The 26,310-nt window shown below is 44.2% G+C and overlaps 1 protein-coding gene across 2 annotated transcripts in view; it reads right to left on the reverse strand.

Annotated features, from left to right (window-relative positions):
• The window catches only part of Cap2 (cyclase associated actin cytoskeleton regulatory protein 2), a 148,407-nt gene that overhangs the window by 30,152 nt on the left and 91,945 nt on the right, over window positions 1-26,310 (reverse strand). For both annotated transcript variants that reach the window (XM_028763265.1, XM_028763266.1), the window contains exons 5-7: window positions 13,923-14,066; window positions 13,511-13,596; window positions 8,383-8,488 (exon numbers count right to left, since the gene is read on the reverse strand). In XM_028763265.1, coding sequence (XP_028619098.1) covers window positions 8,383-8,488; window positions 13,511-13,596; window positions 13,923-14,066 — 336 coding nt within the window. The remainder of the gene's footprint in view (window positions 1-8,382; window positions 8,489-13,510; window positions 13,597-13,922; window positions 14,067-26,310) is intronic.

Here is a 26,310-nt window from a genome sequence, read left to right on the forward strand (position 1 = left end):
ACCACCACTGCCTCTCTTTGAGATAGGGTTTCTCTGTGTAGCCCTGAGGGCTGGGATAAAGGGCCTGCACCAACTCTTATTCACATCCCTCAAAGTGTCAGCCTTGTAGCCTTTTCTGACCATCCAGGAGCCTAATTAGCTTATTTTCCAGTATGGCCTTACACTACTGCATTCATTTGTGTATCATAATGACCTTGGTAGTGGGGAGGTCGCTCAGCTGGTAGAATGCTTGCCCAGCAGTTACAAAGTGTGTGGTTCAATCGCAGCCTTGTGCAAACTGGGTGAAGCAGTGCATGTCTGTAATCCCAGCACTCCACCCAGACATGGAGGCAAGAGGATCAGAAACTCAAGGTCATCCTTGATTTTACAGTGGGTTCAAGGACAGTCTGGAATATAGGAAACCCTGTCTCAAAAAAATGAACAACCAAACTACCACACCAACAAAAATTATCTCCCTGTAAATAACTTCTTTGGGTCGACTGAAACAAATGAGGCTTTTGAATCTGTAACATGCAGAGACATCACCTAGGGAGTCTTGTTAACTGGGGTTGTGTTTCAGGAGGATACAGGTGGGACCAGGGATTCTGAAGTTTCTGTTTAGCAAGGGTTTGAGTTGCTGTTGGAGCAAGACCAGGATGCCAGGCACCTCTCTGTCTTCCTTGTTTACATAAGCCCTGCTCCTGGACTTTTCCCTTGAAGGGCTCTCACTCTGGACCAGCATTCTGTGTTGCTTGTGTGCTCTTGTTGGAGAGCAGTTTCCATTGAACTGACGAATTCCCTTCAGAGGGGAGGGGAGATTTGGGAGACATCACAAGTCTGAGAATGTGGAGACTTGCAAGATCCTGGAAGGCTCCTCCCTTGATATAGAAGGAGGTAATAACTTCCGGGGAGGAGACTCCAGCCTAGTTACTGAGGTGGAGATTCTTGGGTTTGGTGAGCCATCTGCTGTGCACAGAGCTCTGGGGAAGCAGCTGCTCTGAGCTGTCATCTGTGTTGGGGGCTTTGGGTGATGGGGCTGCTTTGGAGTTACCCCATCTCCTGTAACTCCTCACCCATGTGCCTGTTCGTGATCCCAATAAAAGCTCCTTGGTTCACCGAGTTGGACTTTGGTGTTGCAATCATCCCAGGGGCTCCCTTTCTAGGGTGTGTGTAGACATGTCTGTCACACATCAGCTCTGCAAGCTTGTATGTGAACTTTAGCAGGTGACACTGACGCCTGCCATGTCATTTACCTGCCGATATTTTTAGCACCTTTCTCAGAACTCGGTGCACAGCGGCTGACACAGAAATGTTAGGTTAGCTTTAGTGGTCTCTTTGAAGCCAAGGCGGCCATTCCCAGCCTGGCTTCATTTATGCATGTGGGACTCCTTGGTTTATTGGTGGGGATTTAACCCACTTTAATCAACATGCCTCTGATCCAGAAGAGAATGCTGCTTCAGACTTTCCTTGCCTTACCATGGAGAGTACCTGGGCAAACTCACAGCAGGTTGAGAAGGCTCTAAGGAACAGCATATTTAATCCCCTGATCTTAGCCCCATTGCACAGTGTGGATGGAGTGAGTGTCCTCCTGTGATCTGGCTTTGGAAAAGGAGGGTGGTGCTTGCTGCTCGCTGGGACAAGGTCCAAATCCACAACAGAAAGTTCAGGCGTCCACTGGTTTTGCGACCAACCTGCAACTGAAAAACTGTTGCAGGAGGCCAGGGACACGGCTCAGTGGTACATTACTTGGCTCATATGTGCTGGGCCTCAAGTTCTATCTCCAGCATAAAAACAAACAAAACCAACCAACCAAACAAAACAACAACAACAGGCACAAAACAAAACCCAAACCATTTGAGATAGGTGTGGTGGCACACTCCTATAATCCCAGGCCTCAGGAGGCTTCAGGAGGATTGCCCAAAGTTCCAGCCCAGCCTGGTCTATACAATGAGTTCAAAGCCAACCAAGGGTATATGGGACTGTATCAAACAAATAAGACAACAGCAACAACAAAAATACGAGTCAATAAATGGCTCATCAGATAAAGATACCTGTCTACCTGAATTCAATCTAGAGTCCCAGATGGTGGAAGGAGAGAACCAGCTCCTGCGAGTCGTCCTCTGACTTCCGAACGTGAGCTATGGCATGTGCATGCACACACAAGCTTGACGGATAAATATAATTGAAAACGCAAACAACAACAATAACAAAGATCTTGAAGTTGCATCATTGTAAGCCGGGGAACTGTCTGTAGTTGGCCGTTCAAGGACCCTAAAGGGAGCTAGAGGAGCAAGAGCAAGTCGGGATAGTTAATGCAGCTCTGGGCAGGTGCCCTTCCCAGAGCCACTCCAGAAAGAAGGGCATCTGTAGAGGCCAGCAGTGAGCTTTGCAGCCCAGACAAGGGACATGCCCTCTGAGGCTCAGCTGCTCCCTGTGACCGGTGAATTAAGGTAAGGTTTGCACAAGCTCTAAATGAAACATGCACATAGAAGGTTGAGGCCACTTCTGTAAATGTCAAGAGGGACCAGAGAGAGCCAGAAGACCTGCAACTCACATACACTTAACAACGCACCGTGGAGTCTACATTATTTATAGTAGCTCAGAATGCCTTCTGGCAGATTTTAATTGGACCACAAGTGAAGGGTTAGCCTTCTGCTTTGTTAATGGACATTTATTTGGATTTATATTGAAAAACAGGCCGAAAGAGAAATGGCTCTCTGGGAGGACAGAAATAATGCTGAGGTGGCTTGCCTTGGGGAAGAAACCTTTCACCTTTATTTATCATTTTAACTCGCAATGTGCACTTTCCTGGTTGTTCATGGGAAGTTCTGATGGGGGACAGCTAACACACAGGGAAGATGTTTAAAGCTCACAGGGTTGACATTAAACCAAACATGGGTGGTGAGATGGCTCAGGACAAGTCTTGACTTGAATATGATCCCTGGAACCTATGTAGAAGTGGAAGGAGAGAACTGACTCCATATAGTTGTCCTCTGTGCCAACTTAATGGCCGTGGTGTCCCCCACCCTCCCAAACCCACACACAACTGTATCACAGCTAACTGCTGTGGTGTATGCCTGAAACCCCAGTACTTGGGGTAGAAGCAGGAAGATCAAGAATTTAAGGCTAGCCTTGACTATGTAGAGAGTTTGAGGGCAGCACAAGCTACATGAGGCACTGTCTCAAACAAACAAACAAACAAACAAAACAACACAAACAAAAACAACAAAACTCTAAAATGTAAGATTCATTAAATCCAACACATAAGACTGTATCTAATCCATCCACGTGGTTTTATTCTACTTCACAGATAACCGCAGCCACTTTCTAAAGCTAAAGTAAGAACTGCGCGAACGAGCAGGGTTATGCCCACAATCTTGACACCAGAGTGAAATTCCTGGAAAGATCTGAACAACTCACAGGAAAAGTTTAGTTGTTTGTGTTATTACAAGTGTGAGGACTGGGCTTCGGTCTCCCAGCTGCAGGCATCTGGTCTGAAGTTTTTGCTCGTGGTTCTTACAAATCTAACTGCCGGGTGGGCAGATCATTGGTGCCTCTACCAGGCTTGTGCCAAAAGATCAATTTAGTTAACAAAGTGTCTCTGAACTTTAGCCCAGAAGCAACAACATCAACTAACATGAGAAAGATTCTAGAAGAAAGGAATGAACTGAAAACTCAAGTAGTTTCTGGTTTGGACTGCTGCTAGGTCCATGTTGGCTTCAAGTTGAAGAAAAGCTCAGAGAAAGGACAAAATTCCATGGACCAAAGTCAACTTAATATGAGACATAGACAGATAACTTCACAGCTGCTTGCTCTGAAGCTCCAAACACTTCCGCCCCCACCCCAACACGCTGTGCACACACTCACTGCCTCCCCTGTTGCTGTCCTAAACAATCCCTACCCTCAGAGTTGCACATTTGTCAGTGACAAGTGGACAGGCGGGGCAGCAGCTGCTGGCACAGCTGCACTCGGAAGGCCAAGGTTAGGAGGCGACAACTGGAAGATCCGGTTGCAGCTGCTCTCTTCGAGGTGGGGTGGGTATTTGTTAGCAGAGGACCCCAGGGTCTTTAGTAATAGGCTAAAAGACCCAGAGTGGAAAAAAAATGTCAAAATCCAACTTGAAAATGGAAGAAAACAAGAATTACTCAAGACCCTTGAGGTGTTGTGTATCCATACACTTTGTGTAGTCTGGGCAGCATTGCACTGGGCTGTCTGCAAAGATGCAATGGGCTGGTGGGATGGCTCAGTGGACAGAGGCACTTGCCATGCAAATATGATGACTTATGTTGAATCCCTGAACCCATGGTGGCAGAGAACTGACTCCCCAGAGTTGTCCTCTGACCTCCACACTCCCCCCTTCCCCCCCCCACATGCACATGCACACGCACACGCAATAAAAAGCAAATGCCTGAATCTTGTGGTGGTTCACACCAACACCATGCCTTCCCCCCAGTCTTTTTGATCCTTGCCTTCTCATAAATACAGAATTGTTTCTGCATACTTATGATCGGTAGATAAACAGACGAAGGGACTGTGTTTATTTTTTGTTCCCAAGGGCCATTTTGATCAGATAATTCTAATAGTCCCTCTTGTCTGCAAGAATTGGGATTCTGCCTTATCTACAAACATTCATTTTGCTGGTATGTCACCAGAAGAGCAATCCACGAGAAATTAGTTTGACTTGGACAATAGATTGCACTTGGAATCGTAACAGTTTTTAGAAATGTAAAGTTGGAATGGAATTTTCGAATTCAAAACTGTAACTGTTTTATTATATGTGTATGAAAATTTTGCTCTCAAAGATGTCCGTGCACCATGTGAGTGCCTAGTGCCCGAGGAGTCAGAAGAGGGTGGTAGACCCTTCTGGATCTGCAGTTATGGATGGTTGAGAGCCATGCATAGACAAGAAATTTCATGCATTTCTAAAGGGTTTTAAGAAGGAGGGTGGCTGTGGATGGGGAGAATGTCTTATAGACTAGAATTCTTTCACATCTGTTTCAAATGAAAGACTGTTTTGTTATAAATCATGGAGATGAGGGTGCTGGGAATTAAACCTGGGTCATCTACGAGAACACTAAGTGCTCTTAACCACTGATCAATCTCTCTAACCTTATAATGCATTTTTTTAATGGCTTTTCCTTCAAGTTTTAGACAAGAAGGGTAAAAATCAGGAAAAAAATGTGGGTCTAGGCATAAGTCTGGCCACTTTTCAAAAGGCTGTACATGCATGGTGCAGAATAAATGCTTTCCTACTGTAACTACTTCATATTTTTGGTATTGGGTCACAACTATCATTTCACTGTCCGATTGAAGAAGTAGCATAGGATGGGGTGTGGCTGGCTGTTAGAGTGTGTGCATAACAGGCACATGCACTTACTGTTTCCAGTAGAATTTTCTCATGACTTAAACCATGTGCTCAGTAAACAATAGCTGTTACTAACGTGGCAATCTGTGAGGCCCAATCTGCTCTAGGGATCGCTTATATTTCCAGTAAATATATAACACGTGTTTTATGTCATTGCTTTTTAAAATGTGGGACGTGATGTTGTGTGGATTGTGAAATCGACTTTTAGTTTCAGCGAGAGCGTTATCAAAAGTGACATAAAAGAAAAGCTATCCGAACACGTTGTGTATGAAAAGGAAAACAAAGTTTGTGAGAGTTGGCTGTAGGCTTGTAGTGTTAGTGTGTGTCTATAAAATACATGTCTCCTTGAGTTGCAATAAAAATCTGGAAAGGTACTGGTACAAAGTGAATATTCTCCTCTACCCCTTGATATGAGGGAGTGAGCCCAGGCTTCACACACACTATGCAAACATTCTTCCACTCAGCTACACCTCAGGGTTCTAGAAGGATTTATTTTTTATTGAACACAATAAAGTGAGCATTCACTCTAGAACAAAGAAAAGCACTTACATATTTTTCTATCATTAATAATCAGATCTTCTCTTTTATATTCACAGAAATGATCTCCTAGCTTTATATGTGGCAGGAAGGGTATTCAAACTATTTAAAAGAAGTTTTTTTTTTAAATCCATTTTTTTATGAGTCTCATTGGAGAATTAGCATCGGTTGGCATTGTCTTCCACAAGTGGATTGTCGTCCCTCTTATATTTGCCTGTCAGAAAACAATAATGGTTCCGAGGACTCCTAACCCCCATCTTATCGTTCTCTAATGGTGGCTTATCCTATGACCAAGATGTGACACTTGCCCTTTAGGACACACAGATTTATAACAAGATGGTCCTTCATTTGAAACAGATGTGCAAGAATTCTAATCAGTCTACAAAACATTCACTCCACACTGCGCCCCCCTCCCCCATTCCCTGCCCCCTAACCGATTAGAAATGCATGGAATTTCTTGTCTATATCATTATGCTGTGAGGTGGGAGAGGCGAGGTAGAAAACGAAAAGGAACATCAGTTTGGAGGGGGCCATTGCTAACATTTGTTCCTGCTGGGAAAGGCTTGGAGGAACTCACACTCTGTTCAAAACTCGAAAATCACAATCACCTCAAATTGAGCTGGCTTCCCTCAGCACTTGCTGAGGGCTGCGTGCTGGGACACAGCAGTCAGTGGGACCTTGACCTTTGGACAGAATTCACAAACGTCTCACTTACGTTTCTTCCCAGTTAAACTGTTGGCTATTTAAAGGTAATATTCATTTCTAATGGAAGGGACTTTCCACCAGAAGCAAGTACAGAGACTCCAGGAGGTAAGGAAGGTCCCAAGAGGCCCAGAATATACACTATATAAACCCGATTCCATTGGCTGAGCATGAACTCTGAGCTCTAAGTCAGGAATCTGGTGGAACACAGAGGAGATTTTCTAAGCTCGTGAGAACACAGAAACTCCAAGGGCACCTGCTAAGGTATGCTCAGGAAACAACAAACACAGAGGAGAACCCCCACCCTGGAGGTGGAGCTGGGGAAGAGCATGTTTCCGCAAAGCTGTGATGTTCGAGTTGAGGTGAGGGGAAGATGTGGGGTGCCTACCTCTGGGAAACTAAGGTGATAAGCACAATATCCATCCAGGATTTTGCAACTGAGGCAAAGCAGTATGTGTACATCAAATTCAGAATCAGCCATTTCTTTTGGCTTTCATCTAAGCCAGCGGTCCTCAACCTCCCCAATGCTGTGACCCCTTAATACAGTCCTTCATACAGTGATGACCCCAACCTTAAAATTATTTTTGTTGCTATTTCATAACTGTAATTCTGCTACTGTTACAAATTTTAGTGTATCTGATATGCAGATGGTCTTAAGCAACCCTCTCGAAAGGGTTGTTTGACCCCCACCCTTGGGGGTCGTGAACCACAGGTTGAGAACCACTGGTCTGAGTGTTGCATGTGCTCAGGATGCTTCAGGCAGCCAGCGACTGCTGTAATGTTCAATGAGTCAGGAAGGAGCTGAGACAAGGCTGGAGCGGTCAGGGCCATTGTAGTTTCCCGTACAGAAATTAAAGGGAAAGCACACCTCAGCAGAGGCTTACTCCATTGCTAAGGCACAGCCAAAGCGCTAGGATTGGGTTGGAGATGTGGTCTATCTGGTGCAATGCTTGTTCAGCATGCCTGAGACCCTGAGCTCGGTTCCCAGCACCACACGAAGCGAGTGTGGTGGCAAATGCTTGCAATTCAAGCACTTGGTAAGTAGAGGCAGGTAAAAGATTAAGGTTATTTAAGGTTACCCAGGCCAGCCTGGAAGGTAGGAGGCACTGTCTCAATTCTCTCCTGACCAAGAGCAAACATAGCAAACCCAAACAAGACAAATGCACCATGATAAAGATTGTTCATTAAACTTTGCTATATCAAAAAGAAATATTTTGAACTTTTAGTTGGTGTTTTATTTACAGCTACGCCCAAATGCTTGTGTTCCCTTTAATTCTTATCCCTTAACACCATCTTGTACTTGTAAACCCTTGAGCCTGAGTTGAGCCGTCTACGGTAAGCAGTTACCACCCAGTCAAATCTTAATAGCTGTGATAGTTTTCCATTTGTTTTCTTATGAGCATACATTGATTATATAAAATAATAGGTTTCATTATGACATTTTCCTAAGTATAGATGTTTATCATACAGTTTGAAAATAGGAGAGAGTCCTATTTCTGGGACTAGCTTATTTCTCTTAACATGGTGGCCTACGGCTCCGTTTATTTTTCCTTCAAATGACATGATCTTGTTCTTTATGGCTAAATAAAAAATACCCCCTTTGCATCCTTATCATAGGCAGCCTAACCGTTTCCTTTCCACGTGCTCTGCAGGCAGTTAACAGAGTCTTCTAAAGGAAATGCTGTTTCCATAAAGCTTTTGTCCCATCTTGTGATAAATTCTAAGGCCACATGGGATACACGTCTTCACAGTCTCTTTATGGCCTTTGATACTCGGGTCAGAGAGGGCTTGGTACTTACTGTTTTGCTCCAAGTGAGGCCCGTGGTGTGGTGCTCCTTGATGTAGGCTTGCAGCTCGCTCCAGATGTTGAGATAGGACCTCACCCAATCCACGTGGCGCAGATCGCTTTGTCATGAGAGAGCAGACGAGAACAGAGTTAAGATCAAAACTACAGTTTTACACTTCGTTACCTGGTAGCTGGAACTCCTGAGGAGTCCGGAACAACTGTCTTCGAGCCAAAGGAGAGCACTGAGAATGTGGGAAACCCTGAGTGCTCCAGAGGGAGGAGGGAGGATGGCCAGTGCTCCCAGCTTTGGACATGGACAGACAGAGACACAGAGAAGGGGAGCTGGCCACATGGAGCTGGCAGGTGAAGTGTGCCATTCTGAGTGGAGGTGACTGAAGAGAGCAGACCATTCCTTCTGACCTCCTTCTCATAAAATAAAGAACAGCATGCTTCTAGGAGCAAGAACGGCATCAAAAAGAAAAAAGAAACAGAGGAATAAAATCACTTAGCTTGTTTTCTAGTAATCCAGCAGGTACTTGGTTTTAGAAGTATTATTGGCTGGAGACTTCTACTCATGGAGACAGTCATGAATGATGGGCAAGTTGATATTATAAGAAAAATATTTTCTTATTATCAGGTAAGACCCCATACTTGTAAGGTGACTCTCGATGAGGTACCTTAATCGGATGCTCTTGACAATTAGAGCACTATGGACTTTGATCAGATTTTATTTTATTGAATGAAGAACTCACTGAAAGGTTTTCTTAATAGGGCTAACCCCTGGGACTGTGAGAGACGTTAGAACAGGCAAACGGCTGCATTTATTTCCTAAAATATATTATTATTATTATTAATTATTTGAGAATTTCATATTTAGTTATATTTCATCCCACCTTGCTGCATTTCTTTGGGCCATTTCTGCTCCCATAATTTTCCTTTCCCCATTTTGAAGGAAGCAGTAGTAGTCAGAAAATGAGAAAACATTTGAGTTTTGAGTTGGTGAAAGCCTGGTGATCTACTTAGGTCATCTGAAGAGGACCACGGGAGAAAGCTGTGTTACTGAGCCTCTTGACAACCGTGGCTTTTCTCCACACTTACTCCTTTCCTCGTAATGTTCTGAGTGTCAGTGCCATGCCTACAGCCCCCTGTCATAAGCCGTGCCCAGGCCATGGGGAAAGTGAACAGGGAGACAGCTATGGTTTGGCTGGGACATGTCCCTCAGAGTCAGATGTTTTAGCTGGGACATGTCCCTCAGAGTCAGCAGATGTTTGCAGACTTGGTCCCAAGCCTCCGACATTGTTTTGGGAGATTGTGCAACCTTTGAGAGGTGGAGGTTTTTTGTAGGCTGTTGGTCACTGTAGAGCGGGCCTTCCAGTATATAGCCTAGCCCCACCTCCTGTCCCGTCTCTGCTTCCTGACCTGCCCAGATGTGAGTAATCTCTCACTGCCTCAGCGGACAAGCCAGCCCTATGGCTATGTCTTCCCAGCCCAGGGACTGTATTTCCTGAGTCAAGGGGGTTGAAACGAACCTCTCCTGTCTTAGGTTCATCCTCTGTCAGATCCTTGTTCTATCGGTGAGGAAGGAACTCACGTAGGGATTGGACTCCCAATCGCTCTGCTGTCTTCTACAGTTTGATTTGTTGGCTCGATGACTGGAATCTATGAGGCTCTGCTTCACTCTTATAACTAAAATCCCCTAAGTGAGTGTCGCTTCCTAGAGCTGCCTCATTAATGCCTTGTACCGTAGGGTTTTGTGAGGCTCTCAGCGAGTGCCCTAGACGCAGAAAGCAGTGCACACATATCAGCCATCAGAGGGGGAGGCTCACTTCAAAATGAATTAGTGCTTGTGTTTACATACATGCTCTACCTATACAGATGTCTCATCTCTCTCTGTGTGTATGTGTGTGTTTACACTTACACAACACACAGACGTGGCAATTCACACACACTAGAGATAATCAGACTGCGCATTTGACATAGCTTCTTCTGAAAATTCTAGCAACCAATGAGGGCCAGTTTTGTATAGGCAAATGTGGTTTTTCTTTTAACCACTGAAGTATTATTTTGACCTGGAGAAAGTTCCAGAGGAAAAAAACTGTAGGAAGGAATAATTGCATAAAAAGTTCTAACAACCACCCCAAACCAGATCTGTATATGTAAATGTGTTTTTCTCTTAACCATCGCAGTATTATTTTAACTTAAAGAAAGTTCCATAAAAAATACTATAGGAAAGAATAACTGCGTGGTGTCCTTTACCTGAAGTTAGTCTCTATTGGAGAGCAGGATCTAAAACAAATGGGAGCTGAGAAGCTCCCTCCATTTTCATTGGCTCTGGAAGCCGTGACATCACACCTTGGGCAAAGCCAAGACAACCAGCCGGCTCTGTACATATAATAGAAAAAGGAGCCACAGCCAGCAAAGCTAGCTGCCTAGGGAGCACAGGAGCAGGATCCTTGGCCCACAGTCCTTCTGTCCCAACCACAGGCAGCCTGTCTTTCAGGTCTTTCTCCTACATATCTGCCACATGGTAACACAGAGGAGGCCCTGTGGGGAACTTGGGGCACCTACCCATAGACGGATGTTGGGATGCAAGGCTCCCTACACTCATCAGTTCACCAGAATAAGATGTTCAAGGGGGGCTGAGACCCAGATGAACCCATCTACATCTCTGGTGACATGTCTCTGGCATTTTATATCTTTTTAAGGCACTCTGCTGATGAAGTGTATGGTGACACTGATGGGTGTTTTATATTTAACATTTATAGCTGAGATCAAGTGGCAAAGACTGAGCTGGGCTGGTTGGCATGATCTTGGAATTACAGCTATAAAAGGAGGCTGAGGCTGGAGAATCACACTAAAGATCTGCCCAGACTACAGAGTGAGTGCAAGGCTAGCCTGGGCAACTTGGTGAGAATGTCTCAAAATGAAGAAAAATGAAGGCTGGGGGTGTAGTTTAGTGTTTTGTCTAACACAAGGGAGGTCCTGAGTTCAACTCCTAGCTCTCAAACAACCTCAATGTGGGCAAAGATTGGAGGGAAAGCTCAAACCCTTTGGTGATGACACCACCTCAGGAGACTACACAGATAGTAAGTAGATACTTAGGGCTGGAGAAACAAGAAACAGCAACAGGTAGGTATAGGTTTCTTCAGAGGAGAAGGTGAAAATATTGTGAAATTAATTGTTGGTGGGATAAATATGTAAAATAATAACAATTCCCTATACCTCAATATGGGATATATATATAACTATATTGATTAAATATTGACTTTAAAAATAGCTTGGTATGGTGGTATATGCTTGCATTTTTAGCTCTCAGTGGGCTGAGGCAGGAGGATCATAAATTTGAAGCCGCTCACTGGGCTCTGTAGTGAGATCTTGTCTCAAAACAAACAAACACAGACAGAAAAGAAAAAGAAAAAAGTCTCCTAGAAGACACTTCTCCCTCAAAAATGCAAATTTTGAATGGTACTCTCTAGTCAATAGGCTAGAGCATGGAAGGTATTTGTATATGCTATACATTTTTCTATGTTCTATGTAAAGTGTATCTTCCGGTTCTGATACTCAGATCTGCATCAGTAAAGTCACTGAGATGATAATCTAGAAAAATCCAGGTCCTCTGATTTTCTTCCATATGAGCAGTCTGGAATAAGGAAGAAATGTCCCTAAGAGGCCCTGTGGGCTTGTCAGCTGATGGCCAGTTCTGAGAGCTCAAAAGGGGACCTACCAGAGGCCAGAGCCAGATAGGGGAAGACCACTGCTCTTATTTTTGTCCCAATTCCTCCAGTAGTTACCAGGGATTGGCCACATCACACTTAGCCAGCTGTGACCTCATTGGAGGGTGAGGGCTGTTGGGACAATCTGTAAATAGCTTAAGAGACATTTTTCTAGATACCTTCTCAGCCTGGCCTATCTCCATTTCATTGTACTTTTTTTCTAACTTCAGATCAGTCTCTCTAGCATCCATTATCTGGGCTGTAGGATACCAGATCTTTCCATGCTGGTCCTTTAGACAAAACTCTGCCCTTTCAACAGCTGCTGATGGTTGTTCAGACGACAGATGTCTGTCCCCCAGGTCCTGTTTCAGCTCAGTTTCCTGTTTCCTGCCCCTTTGCCTCACTCACAGTCTCCTCGGTCTCAGGGTTGGGCTCCTCAATTCTTTCTGTGTAGTCACTCACTACCTCTACTTTGATCAGTGGAAATTTCCACTGGGCTTGGTGGCACTTGGGAGAATAGCTGTGAGTTCAAGATACATCAGGATACTTCAAGAGACTGTCTTGAAACATGAAAAAAATCGTTCCATCCTATAGGTTCATTCTTTAAGTACAGAAATTCATAATGTAGAGACATGTGGTCAACTGGGGACAGGTTATTCACTGAAGGAAAACTGAGGCAGCTTTCTTTATAAAATGTGTGTGTCCGTCAGGAATCCAAGCCCCTCTTTATGTGGCTTTCCCTACAAAAGTAGGATTTTAAAACTTATTTTTAAAAATGTATTAAAAATAAAAAGTTTTTATTTATACTTGTATGCGTGTCCCGCTGTGTGAATATGGGGGGAGGCTGTAGGTGTCTGCAGAGGATAGATGAGGGTGTTAGCTCCCCTTGAACTGAAGTTGCAGCTAGCACAATGCACCCCAAATCTGGTCCTCTGGAAGAGCGGAAACTGCTCAGACCCACCGAGCAATGTCTCCACCCCCTTATTTGATTGTCTTGTTGCATTTATTTATTTAATTTGTGTGCGTCATATGTGTTGGCATGCACGCCGAGGTGTGCATGTGGAAGTCACAGGACACCTCTCTCTCCTCGACTAAGAGAGTTGAAGGAATTCTAACCAGGCTATCGAGGTGTGGTGGCAAGAAGCTTGCTGAGCCGTCTCAACAGCCTTTTTCATTTTTTCAAGACAAGGTCTCATGTGGCCTGGGCAGATCTTACATTTTCTACGGAGCAAAAAACAACCTTGAATTCCTGAGCCTTCTCTTTCTGACTTCCAAGTGCTGGGCCTGCAGGCTCCCAGCTCAAAGATAAGGTTTTAATTTCAAGATACTTGGCGTACCAATGAAGAGTCTAGTGACTAAGTCTATTAAGCTTTCAGAGCAAATGTCTGATGAATGTCTGAAAACCCAGCCAGGAGAGGAGATACATACCTGTGCTTGAAGTCCTTCAGGACTCTGTTTGTGTAAAAGGTGGCAGCATCGTTCATCTCCTTGACATAAGGACCAGGTTTGGGGGACTGAGAAAACAGGACCATCACCCAAGCATAGAAGGAAAAAAAATTAGGATAAGAAAGAGAACACCTCGAAGAAGCTGAAGAAAAGCAAAGATGGATGGGATGGGTGAGAGTTGGAGGCAGTGGGTGTTTTGTAAAGGCTGAAGGAACACTTTCCCATTTCAGAGTAGAAAGCACAGGGCTTACACAGGGTAAGAAAAAACTGAAGCAACCACCCTGGAAGGAACCTTCCTTCAGTGGACCAGACTACGGAGGGAGGCCCTGTGAAGGTGGCCCTGGAAGTCCCTGAAAATGTGGTGAGGGGTGTGTGGCATTCCGTTGCAACTCACCACAGCTATCCACCCCAGGGCGGCGATGCTCTCGCTGACTGCCGAGAGGTGGTTGAACATGTTGCTCCCCCGGTTTCTCTCGCGGAAAGTCTGTATTTCTTGAATCTTCTCAGATATGGGTTTCAGGAGGACAGCAACTTCATTCTGCAGGCAAACATTGGATTGGTTACTGTGGACAGACAGAAGCCTCTGGGCACACTGGCCTGAGAGGGCCATCCAGGGATAGCCATGGCTCAGGGGTCTGAAAGGAATGTGTGCCCATCTTGCAGGCTGGTTTTCTTTATTATATTAGTGAAACATTTCCTTCCTTCCTTCCTTCCTTCCTTCCTTCCTTCCTTCCTTCCTTCCTTCCTTCCTTCCATATTTTCCTTCCTCTTGCTCTCTCTTGTATTCATCCCCCACTCTCTGTCTCCCCCCTCTCAGTCTCTTGTTTTCTTTCTTGGCACTAATAGGGGCTGAACTTAAATCCTCATAGCATGCTGAGCAAGTACTCATGTGTTAAAGTAACTTTCCTATTGGTAACTGTAGTCTCCTGGGATTACTGCCTCAGTTTCTAACCTATGTCCAGTCCTGGAAGCTTCTAGGCATAGAATGTTTTCAGCCTCTGAGACTTACTGCTGAGTAAACTCACTCTTTCTACTTCCTTCTGAGCTCTGACTGGCTGGTTCAACTCAGCTGTTCTGGCTCAAACTCCTCTCTAGGCTGACTGATTCAAACTGGGTTCTCTGGGCCGCTACTGAATTGCTCTGTCTTTTGGCTCCTTCTTCTCTGGCTCGTTCTATCTTCATCTGTGTCTAGCTTGTTCTCTCTTCAACAAAGAATCTCTGTAAAACTATCTCTCTGTCTCTCTGTCTCTCTGTCTCTCTCTCTCTCTCTCTCTCTCTCCCCTCTCTCTTCTCTCTCTCTCTCTCTCTCTCTCTCTCTCTCTCTCTCTCTCTCTCTTCACCCCACTACTGCTGTTGCTCTGTCTTAAGTAGCTTCCCTTTCCTCTCTCTTCTCCTGAGAGCGGGCATATCCTATTCTGTCAAATCTTTCTCTGATTTGTCACATTCTCTGCCACTCAATTAGGCATCACTTTCAAACATGGCTGCTTCCTTCTGTAAACTAACTTTACCTTCATTGTTTGGGATAAAGGTGGATATTAAGGCTGTGTCTGGATTCTGGCCAGAGGGATTAAAGCTGTGCACTAAGGGTGAGCCACACCACAACTAGAATCAGGTTTTCCCAGCAAACAACATAATCTTGGGGTTCCCAGTGTGATCAGATATCCTGCAACACTATCGACCTCAGCCTCAGCCCCTTTATTGTGTTGGTACAGACGGTCTTCTGTATCTCTGCGTACTACTGTAGTGGGTTCAACTGACTGCGAGCTGAAAACGCTACAGTCAACAGTTTGGGTGACAGAAAGACCTGGCTTAAAGCAAGAACAGCAGTAGCAGCACTAACAACCAAACTGGACATGGTGGCTCATTCTTGTAACCCCAGCCCTTGGGAGGCTGAGGCATGAGGTTTTCTGAGAGCCTGAGCTCCCAAGTGAGACCCTGACTCAAAATAACAATAAAGGCAGATATGGTGTGGGAGCTCACACCTCTAAGCCCAGCACTTAGGAGACAACGGCAGGAGGATTGCTTTCAATCTGAGGCCAGCGTGGGCTAGAGGGTAAAATCCTGTTTCTACCACCCCCCAAATAGTCATTGTGAGTTGACGATCTATTATATTGTATGGGCTTAGTCTGATTTGATTCTCTACATGGTCCTCGGCCCATGCATGGTCACATTCACTTCTGATTAGCTCACCAAATGATTCCTCTCGTCACATTAAAACGATGGTCAAAGGTACAGGAGCAGAGTGCCAAGGTGCCACAGGGATGAGAGTGAAGCCCTCCCCTGTGCCTTGAGTGCTTTCTGCTTTCTCCAAGTGTGAGGGAGTCAGATACAAAGTTGAAGTCTGTGTGTGCACCTGGAGCAGCAAATAGCAAAGGTCCTGCTTTCAGGAGCAGTTGAAATGCTTTCAGCAGAATTTTACTCAATCTTTTTTGCAGGATGGAAAATGGAAAAGTTCCTTACAATTTATATTCATTCTCTCTCTCTCTCCCTCTCTCTCTCTCTCTCTCTCTCTCTCTCTCTCTCTCTCTCTTTCTTTCTCTCTCCTTTTAAAGCAACATTTGAGAGCAATGGTTTCAAACCTGACTGCACAACGGAACTGTTTACAGTGATCCCGTGACCCCATACTCATTTACCTGGTCTTGGGGAAACCTGGGCAAGAGTATGAAAACTGGGTAATCTCCCTAGGTGATCACAGTCATCGCTGCAGAGGTGTGTCACATGTCAAAGGACAGTCCTTTCTGACATGGGCAGCAGATCATTGGGGATGAGATTATGCTTAGTCACAGTGGCTCCTGTGGTCTATTTCTGATTATAACACCCCCACACACACCCCCCACACACACCCACCCACCCACCCACAGACACACACACACCCACACACACACACCGCATCTAAATGAGTTGCTATATGTAGGTGCTTTGGAGTTAGAAAGACCTTGTTTCACATCTGCCCTCTGCCACTTAGCATCCACTTTTCTCAGTCCAGATTCAATTACCAGATCAAAGGGGGCGATGCTGAGTTTCCCAAAGGCCAGTGATCTTCAGGCAAAGCCATAGGAAAGCCTCCTGCTCGGCTCTCAGCATTTGGCTAAAGCATAATATGTTTGATGAAATGACATCTTTGAGAAAGGCCAGGCTATCTATATTGCTGGTGGGATCTGGCCTCTTGCTCCAAGAAGAGAAAGGACCAGAAACTATATTTACAACATCGGAGAGATTTATTAAGCCCAGTTTTGTTTATCTCTAACATCCCAAGAACAAACTCTGAAGTCGGAGGAGATGCAGAATTCTGGAAGATATTTTATATTGGTTATCTGATGAGACTATCGTAAATATCAAGAAAGTTGCCGGGTGCCTTATTCTAGCAATTGTGTAAAGAATTTTCATCAATTAAAAAAGTCGAGAGAAGAAAGAACAACTCCTATTTCTACCAATGCTAACAAAAACTTCGACCTTCCTTCTGTGCCAAAAGATTTGAGTGTGTTGTAAAGTGGTTTATCACCTCCAGTTCATCCTGAACTTCCACAGCTGGACTAAGGAACACCAGAGTGAACCGAGTGATTTCCATCAAGGCTTAGTGTACAGATGTCAGTGGAAAGGTGGGGTGGGAGGACTTTAGCCACCCTTCTACCTGCTTAGGTATTAGGTATCTGTCAGAAATACTCAACGAATATGGGTTGAATTACATTGATGTCAGTTAAGTACTTCCTAATAAAGGGATTTTGTGTGTGTGTGCGTGTTTGTTGATAGGAATTGAACCCAAAGCCTTGTACAAACTAGGCAACCAGCCTACCACCTGAGCTGAATCTTCAGTAGGGAGGTGGTTTAAAAGGCATCCTTTATTATTATTGTTATTGGTGTGTGTTGACAGAGGTGGTATGTATGCATGCATATGCATGTTGGAGTATGTGTGGGACTGCATGTGTAGGTACATGTTTGCATGCGTGTATGGAGGTCTGGAATCGAGGTGTCTTCCTCGATTGCACCCCCCACTTCATTTATTAACACAGGATCTCTCACGGAACTCAGAGCTCACCAGTTCTGGCAAGTGTAGCCCTGCCTTGTCCCAGAGGCCCTGGTCTTGGCCTTGTGAGTATTGAGACCACAGGAAGTCATTAAGCCTGCCAAGATTTTGATGTGGGTTCTGAGGATTCAAACTCTGGTCCTCAACTTTGCCCGTCAAGTGGGCAAGTACTTTCTCCAGTGAGCCATCTTCTGAGTCCCGTGTCCTGGTTTTTTGTGTATTTAACTTTCTTAGAGTATAACCGTGGTGGTCTAAAAACACAGCTGTAGGGGTTAGAGAGATACCTCTGTAAATTGCTATACAGGCTTGGGGCTGATGGATGGGCTCTCCAGCATCCATATTTTTAACAAGCTGTGTGTTGCTGCACCTGCCTATAATTGCAGTGCTGGGAGGCAGTGGGAAGAGGATGGAAAAGCGAAGATGATGCTTAGCCATTGCCTAACCAGTCTCAGCAATCAGTGAGCTCCAGGTCCACTGATAGACCTTGCCTCAAACAATAAGCAATAGAAGAAGACACTCTTCATTACACACAGGCACCCACACATGCATACACACACTCACAGCAGTTAGTGTATTTTGGAATGACTTCAATTTTTTTTTTTCAAAAACAAAACAACCAACCCCCACATTTCCTTTGGGTTTCAGTTTTCTAAGACAATTTTCAGAAAGGAAATACATTTTCAAGCTGTGAAGACAAGCCCCCAAATCTTTTCTGCCCCAGGTATCTGTGCAGAAGACAGCCGCACATGGTCCTATAGAAAGGGAAGAGGCAGGTCACATTTTCAGCAAACGTTTCCAAGGCTGTCCTAACTGGACTGTGCTTGGGAGAGAGTAGCTCACGGCTGTGTCTTTATGGCCCTTGCCATGACTCTGAACCTGAAGGACAGAGTTCTGCTATTAGCTTTGTCTCCGTTTAGCTCCAGAAGGAACTGGATTGTTTTGCAGAAAGTCAAATGGAAGAGTTTCATCTGTAAGCTTTGGAGAAGCTTTACCCAAAAAGGCAAAGTGGATTCTTTCTCAGGCAGATCAGAGATGCGACAAACTTTGACCTTGAAGATGGGCACAGAACAGCAATGAAACTGGCCAGTTGTTTCTAGAATCAGGGTTTTTTTTTTAAAAAAAAAAAATTAAAATTGCATTTTTTATTTACTAATTTTGTGTGAACTTCAAAAGACACTTTGTGGGAGTCGACTCTGCACTAGAGATCAAACACAGGCCATCAGACTGGGTGGCAGGGTCCATTCCCTCTGAGCATCTCGCCAGCCTTCAGAACACATTTTTAAACATTATATATCTTTTATTTTTAGTGTGTATGTGTGTGATGTTATGTGGCCTGCATACATACAGAATTCTGCAGGGCAGAAGAGGGCATCAGATTCTTTGGAACTAGAATTACAAGCAGTTATGCGCCACCATGTAGGTGCTGGGAATTGAACCCAGGTCCTCTGGAAGAACAATCAATATTCTTAAGCTATTTCTCCAGACTCTAGAATGCAGGGTTCTTGTATAGTTTTATGTCAACTAGAAAATAGTTAATTTTGTAAAAAGATTTCTTTTCCTGATTATGAAATTAATATTGCTCATCAGAATCCCAGGGAAATACGAATGAGAGACACAAAGAAATGCAGGACATTCTAATTCCACCACGGAGAAAATCTCAGTGGAATTAGAACGTGCCTCTCTGAAATGTGTTCAAAAATAAAAATATTTGTCTTTAAAACAATGGCTGCTCAGTTTGATAAGATTCCTTGCCCTGGTGAATAAAGAATGTCTCTACACCATGTATGCAAGGGCATCACTAATTGCTTTTAGTGGGTAATAGAAACAAGACAAAATGAAAAGACAAGAAGTTGGGAGGTGAATGTATTGGGAAAATATGTATTGGGGTGAGTTCAAGGGGTAAGATAAAGATGAGTTTATTTCATTGTACACATGTATACAATTCTCAAGAATAAAGAAAGAATTTGAAAAGATTGTAAGAGCCAGAGGAGCAGGGAGCTTACTGTGAGATTGTCTCCTAGTAACATCAGAAATGATACCCATAAAGTCTCACACACATGACCAAATATTACACAAACATGAGCTGACAAGGATGACGCCAATGGACGTGCCATACTGGACAGGGAAGAGTCCACGAAGCTTCAAGCCTAAAGGAGAACTACAGGCAACTGAGGAAAGCTTGGGAGGGAGACGTGGTCCTCCCCTGGGAAAAGAGAGGTGGTACTCCCCAGGGCAGGGAGAGGTGGTCCTCCCTAGGGAAGGGAGAGGTGGTCCTCCCCAGGAAAAGGCAGAGCAATTATTTGTGCAGTGTTAAAAGGTCAGCCCTGAAAACACACATACAGACATATAAGTAACATTATATGAAATAGGTTATATTTAGGAATATATATATTCATATATATATATGCATATGTATATATATATATATGTATATATGCATATGCATGCAACGATAGTGAAAAATAGAGGCCATGAGTTTGAAGGAGGGGGGAGTAGTATCTTGGAGGGTATAGAGGGAAGAAAGAAAAATGAGAAGTATAATTGTCTTATAATCTCAAAAAATTAGAAAAAATAATTTTAAGAGTTGAATTCAAGTCATTCAAATCAAACCAGCATGTACATTAACAGACAGAACCATACCGGTCGATACACCTTTAGTTAAATAGTATTGGGCAACTTTCTGTTGCTGTGACAAAATGCCTGAAGGAAAACAGCTTAAAAAGAAGGAAGCTTTATTTGGCTCAGAACTTCAGAGGTTTAAGTCCATGGCTAGCTGGTTCCACTGTCTTTGAACTCCACTGGGGAGATTGGGTGGGGAGACATATTAGAAAGAACACCTTAGGGCACTGGGGAAGTATTAATCCTGAAAATTACAAGGGAAAGACCAGTTTTACAATTTTGAGCCAAATTTGAAGCAAGCTTTAACTCAATACTGTCCAGGATGATGAACTCTGAGCAGTGTCATTTTTGGGTTCTTGGAAAATGGAGATGAGTCACATTTTGCAGAGGCTTAAAGAAGGCAAAACCATAAAGCCATTGTATTTTCAATCAGGTCCAATCGGAGGCAAGGAGCATCCTGACGGATTTCCTGCCTGAGTATGTCCCCCCTACACGTGATTAAGGATATCTGTACAGTTGAGTCAAACAAACTTGTTTAGGGGAGTGAAAACAAACAGTAGCCTTCAGCACTTCAGTAAGTCTCTGTCCTTGGGCAAGTGGGGCTACAGAAGTTTGGTGAGGGGGAGGAGAGGCAGCATCCCAACACACTCTTCACTGGTATGGTCTCAATGACCTACTTCCTGTAACTATGCCCCACTTCAGAAGGTTTCTATCACCTCCCTCAAGTACCACCAGCCAGGGATCAAGTGTTTAACACAAGAACCTTTTGCAAGATATTCTAGAACAAACTGTAACATGGGTACTGTGAGAACTCCTTCGTTTTAGAAACGATGGTTTCAGACAAAGGTGGCACTGTTATGGCTTAGGAATTGAAGCAAAATTTAGAGGCTGGGGATGGATGTAGTTTGGTTGGATGGAGTGTTTGCCGGTATGTGTGTACCTCTGGGAGTGGCATGGTGGCGGGGGCCTGTAATCCCAGTACTTGGGGGGAAGAGGCAGGAGGATAAGAAGTTCAAGGTTGCGCTGGAGAGATGGCTCAGCAGTTGAGTGTATTCTGCTCTTGCAGAGGACCTGAGTTCGGCTTTCAGCACGCATGTCAAGTGTCTCACGACCTCCTATGACTTCTGGGAATCTGACATCTCTAGTGCCTACGAGCACCTACATTCAAAGAGCTTGTGTGGCAAGTCCTTTATCCACTGAGCTACCTCCCCAAACCCGTGGACTTTTAGTGACTGGATCCTACTGCATCTAACTTTTAGAAAATTTATAGCAAGCAATATTTCTTAGCAAACAGTACCAAGTTGCAATCATTATTTCATTGGCTTTTACTAATATTTAGTTATTATTTTCTAAGTACCACAACTGTACCTGATATGATAATTGTCATTATATCAAACAATAACACTTGTTTGATATAATGATTTGAAAGATACAGGTTGCATGAATATCTATTGTAGGATCACTAAGCACTGAAGGGGACTGGGGGTGAGATTCTGTGCAAGGAGCTCCGTCAGCATTGATAATGCCCTGGGCTCAGTCCCCAGCGCTGCATAAACAGGTGTGGTATACATTTCACCATCCTAGCACTGGGTAGGTGGAGGCAGAACCACAGGTTAAGGGTTATCATCAACTACATAGTTGGAGGCCAGCCTGGGCTACTTGAGCCTCAAAACAGCAAAACCAAACCACTGAAGGATCCCAAAGACTTCCCAACTAGGGCAGTCCCTGCTGGTGGCCAAGAGGCTCTACAGGGTCTGCCCACCCTTCGGACTCAGAATGATTTAATTTTTCCTCTTTCTTTTGGATGCTAGTCTGAGCCTGAGTACTAAGCCTGAGTACTGAGTTCTAAGGTACTCTGGGCTTCTCTGCTCTTTCTTAATTGCTTGCTCGCTCCCTCCCTTCCTCCCTCCCTCCCTCCCTTCCTCCCTCATGGCTGGCCTCCATGATGATGAATTGAAATGGCACGCCTTTCCCCCTTTCTTCTCTATTCTCTCCATCTGCTGGCAGCTGCCAAGATTTAGTTTTCCTGCCCTGGAGTTTTTCTTTTTCAACTCTATTAAGATTGTCCTCCAGCTTCTCTTTGAAAAACAAAAGGTTAAAGGTTTAAATCTGATGCTTTAGTTTACCAGGAGGTGCTATATGTAGTTGCATTGCCCTGATGCCTGGAGAGATTTTATTTTTAAGTTTTTAAAAAAGATGTAATATTTTAAATTTGTGTGTGTGTGTGGTGTGCCCATGTGCATGGGTTTATGTACATGCACCGTGTGTGTGTGTGTGTGCAGCCAGAGGGTGTTGGACCCTCTGGAATTGGAGTTACAGGCAGTTGTGAACAACCTGATATAGCTGCTGAGAATTGAACTGGAGTCCTCTGCACAAGCAGTGAGCACTCTGACCTGCTGAGCCGTCTCTCCAGCTCCTGGGAGAAGCCTTTAACACCCACGCCCTTGTACCTAGTTGTCCCACGAAAAGCATCAATGGTCCACTCTATCCGTCAGCATATTTTATGTCATAACAGCTTTTGCTTTGGTTTATAAAGCAACTTTCTCAGCCATCAAAAATAAAAAGCATACAGAATGATGGTGACGGGGGTCACATAAGGTTGTCCCTCATTGGCTTTTGCTGAAGAGCACCTGGAAATGAGAGGTCAGGAGCCAGTGACAGAGCACTATTTAGATACAAGACCTTAGGGCTGGCATTGAAGTTTGATGTCAACTTGTTCCATTTCTCGTACCATGATTGAACTCTTGGTTACAAATTGGCATTTTTCAATGTGAAGTATTTTCTATGAAAATGTTCTGCAATTTCTCTGTCGACCTTCTGAGGTTTGGTGGCTCATTACTGTCATCCCAGTGATTAGAAGACAGAGGCAGGATGATCAGCTACGTAGTTATTTCAGGGCTAGCCTTAGTTACTCAATGAGTTTAAAGCCTGTCTAGGTACATGAGACCCTGACTTAAAACAAAACAAAACAAAACAAAACAAAACAAAACAAAACAAACCCCAAAAAACAAAAAACAAAAAGGAAGCAAAGCAAAAAAACAAAAATGACCAATAGAACCACACAAATTGAAGCAAACGACCAGAGCACAGATAAGCCATAATTTTTTCTAAGTGCTCAATGCCAGAAATTTTCAGATAGGTATCAGATAGAAACAGGCAAGCTCAATGGCTATGTAAATATTAAACACACTAACCCACAGAGGCTCGGGTCCCCACTATAGCTCCTGAGTCTTGAAACAACAGTCAGGGTCAAAAGTCAATTAACACTCCCCCCTTCTGAAACCAAAACTAAACCAAACCAAACCAAAAAAAAAAAAAAAACCCCAAAACCACAACACAGAATCTTTATGCTAACTGCTTCTTCAGATTAAGACTAATAGCTTTTGAGATGTGATTGCTTATATTTCCATCACACTATGTATAGTTCATATCAGAGCAGAATCCTAGGGCTATCAGATCTTGGGCTGTTCTGCTAGGCACGGTAACTACAGTGTGTACATAACGGTGACCAGAGTCAAGGAGACCAGGTCTTTTCCATCCCCACCCCAGTGTGCTGGCTAACAAGCACACAAGATACACATGAAATCTGGTGACTTTCTCCTACATTGGGACTTGACAAAATGGGCTCCCGGCAAAGGCTGGGTTCATGGCAGAGACATGGGATGAATAGATTATTTGGGCTCCAAGAAGCGAGCAGGGAACTCGTACTTAGCAATGACAAATGAGGATATTCAGGCTCAGTGTTGTGAGAACAGAGAGGGAGGAATGGAGCTTAAAAATGAAAACTTAACCTGGTTACGCATCATGAACCTAAAGGAACAGACGGGAGGCCAAGAAGATGCTCATCCTCCGTATCTTTATTCTTACGATTTATTGGATTGGTTGAGCCGAGAGAGCATCAACTCCTATGCTCTCCGGGACATACCATCTGGCTGCAGACAGGGACGGAGTTTATAATCACCTACACTTTTACTTTATGAGGTTGTGCACACTGGAGCGGAGAGGCACCAGGGCTTTCCACAGGACTTTGCCAACTGGAGAAGAGTGCTAAAACAATTTCAGTTTGCCGGCTCTGTGAAATCCAAGGGAAGCATACAGCAACCACAAATGAGTCCTTCCAATGAGGAGAAATATAAGACTTCGGACAGGTATCTAGTTTTTTATTTTGCCAATATCTGGTGAGTTCTGGCTACATGCCAAGTGATGGCTTGCCCACCAGTTGCTTTTACTTTCTAATGATACTTCTCAGCTTAAACTACCCAGGGTCCTATCTGGAAGATTCTGGCGAAGTCACTTGCATCTGCAAGAAGCTGCTTTTCTCTCCCTTGGTTTAAGTGGCTGAGATGAAAACATGGGCAGATCTCTTCTCAGAGACTCATGCAGAGTGTAGCTGAGATCCCATCAAATGGTCGTAACCCAAGCTGTGCCAGGCATTTCAGCAATGTCTTAGGAGTCTCAAAACACCCCAAGGGCTAGAGCAACCATTATCTGACCTAGCATGAATCCCTAGTGTCAATCATTCTTCATCAAAAATCCACTTTCGATGTGAAGGTTAGTACGTCATCACACAGATCCATTGTTCTTGAGGGTAGAACACCAGCCTTATAAATGCAATCAGGGCATCCCAGTCCATGGAGCCAGGAGAAGGGACACTGGGAGTGATGTCTGTCTCTTGACTCTCAGTCCATCTCATGTGGGGCTGCTACAGCTTATCCCTTTGCTTCACCTGTGTCTTTGCCCACGGAATTTAATCCCTCCTCTTGCTTCCCTCCAGTGTTCTAAGGACCGTGCTTCTACAGAACAGAGCTGCAGGAGCCTGTGGGTGGCTGCAGGAGCCACAGAGATCTGTCAGTTGCTCGCCCTGTTTTTGCTCATCCGCCTCCTCTCTGGATATTTTCTGTCATTACCATGGAGATGCCTTTAGGGAATTTAACGGGGTTAAAGAAGCCTCCCCATCACAGAATGGTTGTAGGGTTATTTTCTTTGAATCATTATGTTTTTAACCACACACATGCAAGATAGTTTTACTGACCTTTGACTTAAGAACATTAATCAGAAAAAACGCCACCAGTTTCAAATATCTGTGTATTTTCCCAGTTGGCACATGGAATACATTTCTCTAGTTTTATATGAAATGATGGTGACTGAAGTGGCTGCACATACAAAGCCTTCGATTGTTTGTTTTGATTGACATCTACCTCATTCTTTGTTTTCAAGAGCTCTCATCATGCCGGATGGAAGGCAGAGCCTTTTTCTTTGTGTTATGAGTCTGTCCTCTACTCCCATCTCTGTTGTCATTATTTGGTAAGACCTTCCTGTGCCAGTTCCAAACGTCCCCACCAATGACAGCACCGTTATGAAGAAGCAACAGCATCGAACTGCAGCATTCTTTGTACCCACAGAGCAAACTGACAGCCAATGGCTGTAGTAGTCTGGAGCTGAGATGCTGTGATGATTAATTGTAGTTGTCAGCTTGATGAGATCTAGAATCACTTAGGAGACATGCCTCTGAGCATATCTGTGGGGATTATCTTTATTAGGTTAGATGGGGTACAAAGACCTGCCCACTGTGGGTGGTACCATTCCCTAGGATAGGAGCTCTGACTGTGTGAAGAGGGGAAAGTGAGTTCAGCAGCATATCCATCCATTGTTCTCTGCTTCATGACTGTGGGTAGAATGTGACCAGGTGCATCAAGCCTGGCTGCTGTGACTTCCTTGCTATGATGGACTGACCTCCAACTTTGAGTCAGAATAAACTCTCCATCTCTTAAGTTGTTTTTGCCAGGGCATTTTCATTACAGCAAAATAAAAGTAATAAAGACAGGTCTCCTTGGAAAAATTCAAGAAGAGCTGGCTAATTAAAATCCTGTGCTTTTCTTAATTCATGGTTACCTTATTCCATAGATCACATGACTCCAAATCTATGTGTGTGTTTTTAAGACCTCTCTCTCTCTCTCCCTCTCTCTCTCTCTCTCTCTCTCCTTCTCTTCCTCTTTCCCTCTCTCCCTCTCTCTCTCGTGTGTGTGTGTGTGTGTGTGTGGTGTATATGAATGTGTGTTTGTGTGTGGTGTATATGAGTGTGTGTTTGTGTATGGTGTATATGAGTGTGTGTGTGTGGTGTATATGAGTGTGTGTGTGT

The sequence above is a fragment of the Grammomys surdaster genome, unplaced genomic scaffold (genome assembly GCF_004785775.1).
Source record: "Grammomys surdaster isolate TR1022 unplaced genomic scaffold, NIH_TR_1.0 137, whole genome shotgun sequence".
Taxonomy (NCBI): Eukaryota; Metazoa; Chordata; class Mammalia; order Rodentia; family Muridae; genus Grammomys; species Grammomys surdaster.